The 13012-nt window shown below is 32.6% G+C and overlaps 1 protein-coding gene across 5 annotated transcripts in view; it reads left to right on the top strand.

The window, feature by feature from the left end:
* Positions 1-13012, top strand: part of CSMD1 (CUB and Sushi multiple domains 1) — a 1127710-nt gene that overhangs the window by 837554 nt on the left and 277144 nt on the right. For all 5 annotated transcript variants that reach the window (XM_027690129.1, XM_027690128.1, XM_027690127.1 and 2 more), the window contains one exon: positions 12460-12642. In XM_027690129.1, coding sequence (XP_027545930.1) covers positions 12460-12642 — 183 coding nt within the window. The remainder of the gene's footprint in view (positions 1-12459; positions 12643-13012) is intronic.

Here is a 13012-nt window from a genome sequence, read left to right as displayed (position 1 = left end):
ACGTGAATATTTTCATATGTTAAAGCTGTTTGGTTCTTTTTACGAGTTAAAACTTTATCCTGTTTTTTTTAATATAGAAAACACCACAGTGTATGCACTATGAACTTAATTTTCCACAGACATTACCTTAGAAGATAGTCCTTTCACTCTTTAAGCCAAAATAATTCTATTTTAGGAATTTGCTTTATTTAATTCATAAAGTGGTGACATACTCAAAATCTCCTGCTAATATCTACGACTGAGATTGATTGGCATTCTTAAACATCCTCCATTCATTTGTGAGTTTTCTGCAAATGATGGTCAGACAGCAAAATACATCACGGTTAGTAAGTAACAGATAGATGTTATGAGTTTTTCTTTTGAATAAGACTATGATAAATTCTTATCAAAGTATTTTAATTTTGTGCCAGTTTTCTATATTTTTTGCTACAAAGATCAAATAATGAGAATTATATTGCCCTTTAGTTTTGGAGCCTTTTGATGCATGACACCCACAGTATGGTTTTAAAAATCAAACACTTGATTTTAAATGAGCAATAAGTCAGTCGTTCATATTGCCTCACCAGTGCTGTCACTTAGTTTAAGCTTTATTTTCCTGTCTATGTCATTTTAATTAGCCAACCTTTTTGCAACAGTAATGAAAGAATTAATTAAATGATATGATGGCTGACATACCTTGGGCTGTATTGATGGAGTCATAGAAACATTTAGGTTGGAAATGACCCTTAGTATTGTTGAATCTAACAGGTAACCTAACGCTACCAAGTCCAAAAATTCTAATATTGATGACTTTTTTAAGTATATCTGTCTGAAGAAATGTGAATAAGCTGTGAGAACTGATAAGTTGTCCCTGAAGTCAATAAACTTTGAAGAAAACATTGTTTTAATAATCTTGATAAATATTTAATTTGCTTCTCTAAGACAAAATGCAATATTATTGTAATTTTTCTTGAGCAAATATTTATCTGGAACCTCAAAAAACACACTATTTTTTAAGTAAAACTTTAACTCTCACAGGATTTTCTGTGCATATATATGCATAATGTCAGCATATTAAGAGATCTTTTTATGAAACAATACAAGGTAATTTGATAAATAAAATATTAAATACAAGCTGAAGAAAAAGCTAAGGTGACCTTAAAACACTGTACATAAAATCCTGCTTCCAGTTAAGACTTTATGGTAGCCATTTAAAAATATATATATATATATACACACACATATATATACACACATTTATAGATATATAGTGCATTTCACATATTAATATAATTTCAAAGAATCTGAATAATCTCTCACTTCAAAATTTACCCAAATTTTTTCATATTGTGGCTTTCTTTTATATGTATTGGAATACATTGCATACCACAAAATAAAGTCAGTGAGTTTTGCATAAAAATTAAAAATATAGCTCAACTTATATTTAGTGTTATAATATCAAAATATTGTATTCTGATTTTTAAGATACACCTAGTTATAAAAACTGGTGTTCTTTTGGTCAAAGGCAGTGATAAAACCCTGGGAATAGGAGTTACCTTTATTTTCTGAAAATGTCTGTTACATCTGCAAGGAGATGTTCAGGAATGTTAAAATTAACAAAATACAATAAATTTAAAATACAGATTTAGCTAAGTAATCTTTGTGAGGATTCTCCTTCAGTGATATTTTGACCTTTAATAACTGCAGCTTACTCTTTGAAAGAAGAATGCAAATCCTCTGAGGAGGATTAAACTGCAGCAGTCTGAGGGTAATGGTACACTTGAGCAGGTACTTCTACTTGTCCATGTGGCTTTAGTGTCCTTAGTTGTGTCTCTCTCTCCTCCTAGTTAGGGAAAAGTGTGTGTGTACCTGTGTGTTGTGTTTCTACCCAGTAGGGACAAGGAAGGAGAGAGATTCTCCACATTTCCTTTGAGAGGCCAGACCTGGTGGGACAGTCTTTCCATAGCTGAGATGCAAGCCCATAGGGTTGAGGAGAAGGGGGGATAGAGATTCCCTCTGAATTGCTGGAGCTGGCAGACCAGGATATACACAATTCGTGCCTCAGTGTTTGCCCAGTCCTTTAACACCAGGGTGTTGGTGTATGACATCAGTGCGCTCCATACAAGCTTTCACCTGCACTGGATTTCATCCAAATCCTTGGAGTCATGATTATTCTCCAGGTCACTGTAGACCACCTCCATCCCTGCTAATTCTCAGTAAAGTGTTTAAATTTACTTAGTAAAACTGGTGCCTTAGAAATGCTCTACTGGAGTTTTGTACAACCCACATAATGGTATTTTTATATAGTAGATTCATTTTAACTGTTATTATAATTTTTTAAAGATCTGGAATTTCTTGTTCATATGCATTTTTCTATCTTTTTAAGCTAAACTAGATTCCTAGTATTGTCTAATTAAAATCAATTACAGCTTTTAGGATTTTGGTGCCTATTGGTATCTTTTCGTATAGTAGTTATACCATGAAAAGAAAAAAGATGATCAGGTTTCGGTCATTAAACAGTATCTGCATAATTTGTGCCTTCATTATTGAATGAATTGTTTATTGAATTTTTTTAATGTTGTGGTTGATTACTAAGTGCCAAATGGAAATAATTCCTAATGTCACACGATTTCAAATGGAAAATTATATTTAAACCTCAAATACTTTTCAAAGCACAATTAATACTGCTGCTTGTTATTAAAGTAAGATCTATGGGAAATATTAAGCAACAGTTGAAGATTTTAATTTTGACACACACAGATGTCTATTAGTGACATCCTCTGTAGAACTGATTTATTTCATTAAAGAATTCTTCAAAGTTCTTCAATACTTTTTTTCTTTCCCAATTCCTTTCAGCAACAGTGTGATTTATCTATTCAGCTCATATACAGACATTAATTTCACACTTTGACTGAAATTGATTTGACATACGAACACCTCCACCTGTTACAAAGTCAGCATATCCTCCAGAGCAACCTTTTTAAATTGCTCTCCTGTTTTATTAGCAATTTAGATTAAAGGTGGTTATGGTTATTCAGATGAAATATTTCAGATGAAATATTTATGTTGTTATGAAATTTGAGAAAAACGACAGTTCCTAATCTAAAACATTATCAAGAACAAATTTTAGATTTCATGCATTTAATTTCTCATGATATATATGATAGCATATAAAAATAAAATCCATTCAGACGCTTTATTATATGTGAGAATTGCTGAATTAGGTTAATGAAAAGCTGCAACAATATTTTAGTATTGTGTGTGCTTGCATGCTCTCTTTTGCATCTAGACACTTCTGAAAACTCAGTTTTATTCTAATAATGAAGAACCAGTGACATCTACTAGAAAATGGATCTTCTAAAATAGGTTTGTGCGGTTAACTTCCACAGACTAGCAATACCCAGAGGGAGGCTTTTTTTCATCAAAAAACCCCACACTGTTGAATCCCCATCATAACTCAACCTGTCCTTTCTCTTTCCTCTGGGTGTGTAGGTGGAAAACCAAGATGATGAATGGAATTTTAATACTGAAAAGTCCAGTCTATCTATTCAAAGTCAAATAGACAGTTAATGCTCGTGAAGACTCTCTAACATGCTTCTGTGAAATTTCAGGTGTTTGATTGCTCTCACTGAAAAGACCACATGAATTTTATTTGCTTGGTTTTTTCTTTCTTATATGTATAATATCCCTACCAAATATTTACATGTACAGGTAGGTATGCACAGTTTTGGTATGTTTATATGAAATAGCTGCCAGACTGAATTCTAAGATGTGAGATTTCCTTTATTTGTCTGCAGAGTACTTTTGTGTTAGCTTATGTTCCTCAGAAAGTGTATTAAATTAGGGAGGAAAAAGTCTTTTTGTTAAAGCCTTAGTCATGTCAGCACCTCTGGAAAGAGAAGAAAGTGTATATCTTCCTTAATCACATACCAGAACTCTCAGGTGGCCAATGGGACCGAGCCAATAAGGAAAGAGGCACAGCAAAAAAATTGTGATCATACAAGATATAGATAAGAATAACAGGAACTTCTTTGTAGATGGAAAGGGTGCACATACAGTAAAGTCTCAAAGGTGATCAAAGTGAGAAACTCTGAGATCTTGGGGAAATTGTGCATCCCCAAAAACCACTAAAAGTTGCTGGACTGAGACCAACACTGGAGCGTAGGATTTGTCCTGCAAGGGCAGAGTATAGGAGCGTAGCCTAAAGATGTTTTCTCTTTTTTTTTTTTCCTTTTTTTTCCCCTTCAGAAGAATATTTTTGGAACAATACTTCCTCCTTCTTGTTCCTTTATTGAAATATAATAAAGTAAAATTAAGTTATTTAGATGTCCACACTGCGCACACAGTACATTTGGTTGCAGTTTAATCACCTTTCCCATTCCAAATACTACTACCAAGGTATCTTTCTCCCTCTTTAGCCTTATCCATGGATAGTTTACAAAGCTAATATTTTTAATCTGAGCACTTAATGCTTCTATAACCTGCATTAGAAGCATACCAATCTTGAAGCTCCTATGATTTTATTTTACAAAATTCTCAGCTGCCATAGACTTGAATTTTTTTTTAAATTGTTTTCTTTTAGTTTTGTTTTGTTTTTGTAAGAGTATGAGAAAAAGCAGTACTTATGTGGAAACATGCACAAGAAGACGTGCACATCTATAATATATGTCACAGGGCTACAGCATATTGAAAATACTGAGGCAATATCATTTACCTAATTTGCTGTAATATTTGTGTAACAAATTGTTAGGATTGGGCTCAAATAATATATATTAAGCTAATTGAAGCTGTTCTATTGTCTAACGATAGTTCTTTATTCGCATTTATGCTTTGAAATACTATAATTATCTAATTTCAATCCACTTAATGTGCGCTAAATTAATTTTCTATCATGCCAATTCTTAATTAGCGTACCATATGTCACTAATTTAAATGGTTGAAAGAAGTCCAAACATATTGTGTCAACTGAGTTTATAATCTGAAAATCATATTGTTTGTATGACATGGCCGATTTTCCATAAAACAATGTTAACTGGTGGTAATTATATTTTTGTCTTTTAACCCTTTTGAAATAGACTCTTGTGTTGGCTGTTCCATTACTTTGCTTAGGATCAGTGTTGGTTTTACAATCCTATTACACAGTATTTGCTTGTACTTTAAAAATATTGATAGCTCATTGATTTTCTTTTCTGGACAACTACCATGCTTTTCTTGTCAGGACTTAGGATAATTTTAGGTAAAGATGTTCAAGGATATTCCATTGTAAAGGAACATAAAGCATATCATTTTCCCAGTTTGAGGGGACAAATTACATACATAAGAATTTGTGTAATTCCTTGAGTCCCCTTTTCTCCAGTTTTTGAGACAGTTATTACATGTGACCTTGCCCAGTCATCTGAGACCACCCTTGTTCTCCAGAATTTCTTGTAGATAATTGCTAATAGTTCATTGACTGCTTCAGTTTAAGGACTTTAATGTGAACTTAATTAGGTCCTGTTCCTTTAAAAGTGTCTACCTTTTCTAGATGGTCCTTAAACTGTTCTCTTCCTATTCTGCCCTTCACTTAATTTTATTTAAACTTATGTTATCTAGATAGGATTTTTTTTCTAGAAAAGTGAAAGTGTTCTTCATTCTCCTTTTCTGCTAGCTATTTTTCTTCCTCTTCATTCTAATTGCAATAATTTAATTCTACAAGTTCTGTTATTGCCTTTTGCCTCATTCCATGGTTCACCTTTTGCCGATATTCATCCTTATGTTATTCTGATAATTTCTGAGGCATCTGCACTTAATTTTTCCTGTACTTCCTATTTTCCATGATAACATGCTAACATACTTTCCATAGGATAACTTTGTGCTAACTTTTGTTCAAGGCACTGCTCAGCCTTTTGTACAGACTGGCTCTACTTTAGTAAAGCAAGATGAACACTGCAATTTGAACATTATCCTGTTCCTTATCACAAAACAATAGGATAAAAATCTACAGTGAGACCAAAAGCCAATAGCATGTTGATACCTGACAAAAATAGATTTTTAAGGAGGAAATGGTGAATTACACAGTGATAAATCAGAAGACAGAGATGATCTTAGTACTTTCTCTGTTTCCAGTGATACATGGCTCAAGTACTTCTTTGTCTCTCAATAAGACTTGCTTCCATGTCCAATCACTTTTTGAACACATATATTTCACCTCCTAAAAAAGAGATTTGGAGTCTATTCAATTAATCTTCAGTTCCTCAGTAACTTTGATCTTTCGTTTTCCTCCCCTAGTTCTAATATTTCTTTTTTTTCAAGTGAAGGAGCAGAACTACATAGAAATTTTAATGTTCAAATGAAATAGGTTTTTGTGTTATGTCAGAGTACTATTATCTGTTTTGTTCACTGTTCCTTTGCCAGCAACTCTTAACATTTTCAGTAGCTTACAGTTTCATAGAATTACCTTTAGTATGCCAGAGTTCCTGTTCCTGAGTCCTAACTGTCAAGTCAGAACCAATAATTGTGCCTGCAAACTCATAATTTTTTTTCAAGATTTATTTTTCTACAGTTATTGACAATGAATTTCATCTGCTGTATCATTATTGGTCAGTAGGTATCATACATTTTTTCTTCAACAAATAACAAAAACCTTTTTCCTCATCCCTGTTCAGATTTGATCTGCGTAAATTTCATTGTAAACAGCCAACTTTTTATTTTTCTGCATTAGGTAATAATATATTTAGGCATGCAGTAAATATTATACTTAAAGAATATACTTGTTGTAAAGGTCTGATTTGTTTTCTGCTTTAATTATTTTACTGCTTTCAGGGATTTTTATATTATAAGATATTATAAAATATGATGTTATTACCAGCAAACCACCCCTATGCTATGACAGTGAACTGTTAGCTTAAATGGAACTCCTATGAAAGTTTTTCATGTTGTTTTTCCCATCTATCTGATTCTAAGGTCATGTTTGTTTTTAATATCAATACAAAACGCAATAAGGTAGAAGCAGCAAAAATTAATCTACTGGATATGATCTGTAGTCCTTTTGATAACAGCAAGGACAAAACATTTCAGAAAAAATGTGAGAATCTCTTGGAATGCTGCTGGGAACTCTATGATCTGTGAAGGAGGCCTTCTCTTTTTATAGTTGGAGACTGATAATAAATTGCATTGTAAAATTTCTTTGAAGAAATTTACTGGAATAATAATAAAATTGTGATCATCTATAAAATTATCTTGTAAGGCCACCCTCTTTTTAGCTTTAGACCAACCTCATTTTAGCTTTAATAGCCACTTTTACAGTCCAATTATGTGCTATCTGAAATATTTTTTTATTAGTTTTCATTTATCACTTTCTCTTTCAGTAGTTGTTCCTATGTTCCTTTGCAGGAATCATGCGTATAATATCACTCTTTTACTTATGTTCTTTTCTGCAATCCTAAACATCTCTCTATCCCTTCTCTTTGTATTAAAGATTTTCTCTGTAGAAGGGTTTCTTTGTGTTTTTAAATCGGATTCCACTGCATCAGGTATTATGACTGTTAATGCAGGGAGATATGAGGAATGAGAGGAAATAAAATAAATTATCAGTTTTCTTGTATTTGAAACATGAATTTCTTTGACCTCTCATTTAAGAGTTTACATATTTTGTTTGGGTTTTTTCTGGGTAAATGTATACCTGTGCCAGTTCACAGCTTCCCTTAACCTATCTTGACTATATTTAAGCTGATCATTATGAAATGTTGTCAAATTAATGTGTTTAATTTTTAGTGGTATTGACTTCAACTTTCTGGTAGACCTTGAAGTACTGAAGTTTATGTATCTCTTATTTAAAATAATGGATTTTTGCATAATCCACATGCGTTTAAAACACTAATTTAATTTAAATTGTATTTATACATCTGAATTAATAATGTGAGATTATTATTTATATTCTTTTGGTAAAAGTTATATCCAGATTCAGATTTAGTGATTAGACGATTCACTAATCATCTAAGCTAGAAAATTGGATAGTGTGAATGAAAACACAGAAATACCAAGGATTTAATTTTAACTGTGTATTTACAATCTAGTAACAAGGGGGAAAAGGTAAATTACCACCATTAATAATATATTCAAGAGTGCAAAATCTTATAATCTATGAATTATTTTATTATACACTTTAGATACCTGAGTCAAAGTAATGTAAATCCTTTTCATCAAAAAATACTTGAATTGCAATATGATACTTTTCAAATAGTGGTTATAATACATATTTAGATGCTTAATATCACTTTAGAATTGCCATATTTCTTCATTTAAAAGAAAACACAGCAACAGAAATATCTTTGATTAAATTCAGAGATATGATCTTATAGTCAGAAATCTAATCTTGTTATTCTTCTAACATTAAAGAAAGAATATTCCCTAAAACTGAGTAAATATTTCTAGTTTACAAACAAGATGAAAAGTCTGTTTCCCCAGGCTACTGAAAGAGAGTACATGAAAGCCAAAAATAATTGCACAAGATCAATGTTAATATTTGGGTAACCAGAGGATCCTGATGTTTAAATTTAAGCTTGAGAGTTTATGTGTCAACATCATGAAGTTCACAGAGCTCTAAAAACTCAGATCAAAAGAAGTTCAACATTGAATGAGTACACAGAATAATCCTGAAAAAACAGTGCTTTAATTGCCACACTAAAATAGGTTAGTGTAGACTTTATTTTCATGTTTGTCATTTTAAGAACATTTTCTATCCCATAGGAGTTTCCTAAAAGCAAGCTCAACATAACTTCAACTGAATTGGTCTGAAGATGTTCTCTTTGTTATTTATGAAACAGAATAATTGGTGCATGTCTTTAAGCAATATGCACAGTGGATCTCATCTACATTTAGACATTTAAAAAATTTTTTCACTGACCAAATCAGTGGAAGTTGAACAGGTACCAGAAAAACCATGCTAAATCCCAGAGGACAGAAAATTTTTGGGAATCATTACATGCCTCCTACTCTATATCTACTTCTAAACAAAGAGTACTCTTCATATTTATATCTACTTCTAAACAAAGACTACTCTTCATGTATAAATACAAACCCCTGAATTTGACTTTCTTTGTCTTTGTTAAGTTTTGGAGTGTTAATATGTGTAATGGAATTGTAGCTTTTGACTAAAGAGAGTCATAGAATCATTTAAGATCATCAAGTACAACTAGTACAAACTGAAGGGAGCCTACAAGAGAGCTACAGAAGGACTTTTCACAACAGCATTTCATGATAGGACAAGAGAGAATGGCTTTAAACTAAAAGAGAGTAGGTTTAACTTAGATATTAGGAAGAAATTCTTTACTGTGAAGGTGGTGAGGACTGGGACAGGTTGCCCAGGAAGCTGATACCCCATCCCTGGGAGTGTCCAAGGCCAGGTAGGATGGAACTCTGAGGAACCAGGTCTATGGAAAGTGCTTCTGTCCATGACAAAGGGGTTAGAAGCAGATGATCTTTAAGGTCCCTTCAAACCCAAATCATTCTATGATTCTATGACGATTCTATGAATTTAAATGAGTGATTTTTGTCAACCTAAATAATTTTTGACTAGAGTACATTTCTGTTAGGGATATATAGTCTTCAGTTTAAGGTTTGTGATAATGTAGATTTCTAGACCTGGATAGAATTTTTCAAGCCTTTTATTGTCCAAATGCAAATAAGACATCCTCAAAAGTGTTTTATAAATCTGTGATGTTTTCTGAATTGTTTTTATGTTGAACAAATGATCACAAACCCTGAAGGTTTAAATAGAGTTAATATATTTAATTCTGATATTTTTATGAGTTATTTGTCTTTTCAATGGAAAATACTTTGATTCAAAAATTCCTTCTAATGATGTTCAAGACAGAACCCAAAATTTATCACTAAACTGTTTTTTATGAGACAGACTTTATTAAATCTTTATTTTTTCAAAGGATAAAAATATTTTAACATGGTTGATCTGAAATTAGATTTTATATTTGTAATTGCTTGTTTGTGCTTGCCAATAAGATATTACAAATCCAGATTGTATATCCCCACAAGTAAAACTGGGCATTCTTGGATGAAGGGTTATATATTAAGAATAGCAAAGTATTTGCTTAGTCTCTAAAGTTTATACTGCATTCTTGCATTCCTCACTAAGAACTCATATCTGACTAAAGACATACTGTAGTAGTTTCCTACAAAAAAGGAATTTTTAACCCACCAGAAAGCTTAATTCATGGTAATTTCTGTTGAAACATTTTGGTTCACTGATCCATACTCCTCTCCTATGGCTTGGTGAATATCCTGAGAGTTAGAAAGTATCCTGATCTGTCTTCTACTTCAGTAAATTCATTCCTTATAGATATTTTGTTACTTTCTCTGTAGACTAGGGGAAAAACCATAGTTAAGGGATAAATCTTCAGCTTTCTGGTATGACAAAGTATTTAAATAAAATAATAATGGGTGCATCAAGCACAGCATTGCCATCCAGTGGAGGGAGATAATTGTCCCACTCTGCACTGGTGCGGCCTCACCTTGACTCCTGTATGCAGCTTTGCAATTAATATAAAAAGGATATAAATGCTATTGGAGACTGTTCAAAGAAGGACCACGAGGATGATGAAGGATCTAGAGGAGAAACCAGATGAGATTTTTTCAATGTGAAGAAGAGGAGATGAAAGGGAGACCTCATTGCAGTGACAACTTCCTTGTGAGGGGAAGAGGAGGAGCAGGCACTGATCTCTTCTCTGTGGTGACCGGTGACAGAACCTGAGGGAATGGCCTGAAGCTGAGTCAGGGGAGTTTAGGTTGGATATTCACCCACCGGGTGTTTGGGCACTGGAACGGGCTCCCCAGGGAGGTGGTCACAGCACCAAACCTGACAGAGTTCAAGAAGTGTTTGGATGAAACTCTCAGGTACATGGTGTGATTGTGAGTCTTGGGGCTGTCATGTGCAGGACCAGGAGATGGACTTCATGATCCTTGTTGATTCTTTTCAACTCAGGATATTCTATGATTTCATGTTTCTGAAAAACTGATTCAGCAACTGCTTTGAATTCATAGATTGAATAGTTATTTCTAATTTTCTCTTCAAAGTTTGATTTTAAGATTACCAAGAAAACAATTTAGACTTCTTTTTATCCTGATGAGTAACCTGTTATGTTGTGAAATATGCGCCATACCTTTCTAAACATGCTTGTCAACAATCTGTTCATGACTGCTTTAAGGGTATAAACATAGTGGGTTGACTTCACATATCATAATGCTGTCATCCTATATCTTAATATTTCTGTTTGAGTTGGTTTGTCAAGATACGCACTTCTGCCAGGATTTAAGACTAGAAGATTAAACAATATTTGACAGCGGACATTTTGAATGATGTTAAATTATATTAATATTTAATACTATTCTGTGAGTTGAATTTTCTTGTTATCTTGAATTGTTCAGATTTTGTACCTTGGAATTCACTGTGAAATATTTAAATAAGAAGAACTTTTTTTCATTTGAATCAGATGTACATAATTTCATCACCTATGTAGCAAGACAGTTTATAGCACCAGAAGTGTTTTGTTGTTCCTTTTTCTGCTCAAAGGCAAATTAATTAGAAAAAAAATTGCTTTAAATTTAATGGTGAAGAAATGGAGCCTTAATTTTCTCATGGGCAACCTTGTGTATAGTATTTTGTAAGATGATGCTATCATGGGCAATTGATATTTACATTTCCTTTCCTAATATTCATGTTATTCAAAAATTTCATAAGACTTGAGTTTTTATAGTTTTATCTTGTTCATGTAGATTCAAGATCTACAAATTAAATAACTTAAGTAGCAGATCTCCTAGAGAATATCTATGAAGTATAAACCAAAATGTTAATTTATTTCCAGCAAAGCTGAATGCAGCTGGGAAAAATGTACCTCTAATTTGAAGTATAAGATTAAGAAATAATTCCTCAGGGTTTTTTTTGTTATATTTTAAAATATATTTTAATATCTTTTTATTTTTAAAATATAGTTTAAAATATGTTTCAACTGAAATCCATTGACTCTATCAGTAAATTATATACTTTTACTCGTATTGTTAATTACCTTATGAGTGGAACTGCAGATGTGAGACTTAAAAGATTTTTTTAGCACTAGAACTTCACTGCCAGAAAAATTATCTACATACAGTATGTCTCCATGGTTAGAATGGAGACTATGGCTTTATAATTTTAACTTCAAATATGCTATAATTCAGTGCAATCATGCAGTTAAATATGAGTATTTTGTTACCTTCAGCAATGCAGCAATGCAGGCATGGAAGCTATTAGCTTGTGAGAAGACTTTAGATCCTAAGTCATCTTTGAGGCAGATGCTTCTAGAGGTAGCATTTACCTTTAATTCACTTTCAACTGTAAATATAGGTTTAAGACATAATGCCAAATATTTTGAAAGCACTTCTGATACTTATATATAAATTGCTTGCAAATATATTTAACTTATTATTGCATTTGTATTTCTTGATATTCAGAAATTGAGAAAGGAGGTTGTGGAGACCCTGGAATTCCATCATATGGAAAGAGGACTGGCAGCAGTTTTCTACATGGAGACACACTTACCTTTGAATGTCAAGCAGCTTTTGAACTGGTGGGAGAGAGAACAATTACATGTCAACAAAATAACCAGTGGTCTGGCAACAAACCCAGCTGTGTTTGTAAGAATTATTATATTTTTCTATGTTATTTTCTTGACCTTAGCGTCTTGCTTTTCTTAGCATTTGTGACTAAACAACAGGAAGACATTTCAAAATACCTTGAAGACTTTTTCATTCACACTTTTTTTTCAGTTGGCTCAGTAGCTCATTTATGGGGAACATCATGTAGGACTGTTTTTAGAATGTTATTTCCCCTCATTTTATATTTAATTGAACCACTTCACTCTCTTAATGTAAATGTGTGTTGAATTAGACTCTAAATGAGCAATTGCTAATAGCATATAAGTGTCCAAAAGGACTCTGTGGCACAAACATATTTCATTCTGTCACTGCAAAGTAGCCTGCAGATCTAAGAAGAGATTGGGGTTTT

Source organism: Neopelma chrysocephalum, unplaced genomic scaffold, assembly GCF_003984885.1.
Source record: "Neopelma chrysocephalum unplaced genomic scaffold, ASM398488v2 Primary Assembly neopelma1_80b, whole genome shotgun sequence".
Taxonomy (NCBI): domain Eukaryota; kingdom Metazoa; phylum Chordata; class Aves; order Passeriformes; family Pipridae; genus Neopelma; species Neopelma chrysocephalum.
Note: the sequence above shows the minus strand (reverse complement) of the source record. Positions and strands in the feature narration are given on the sequence as shown.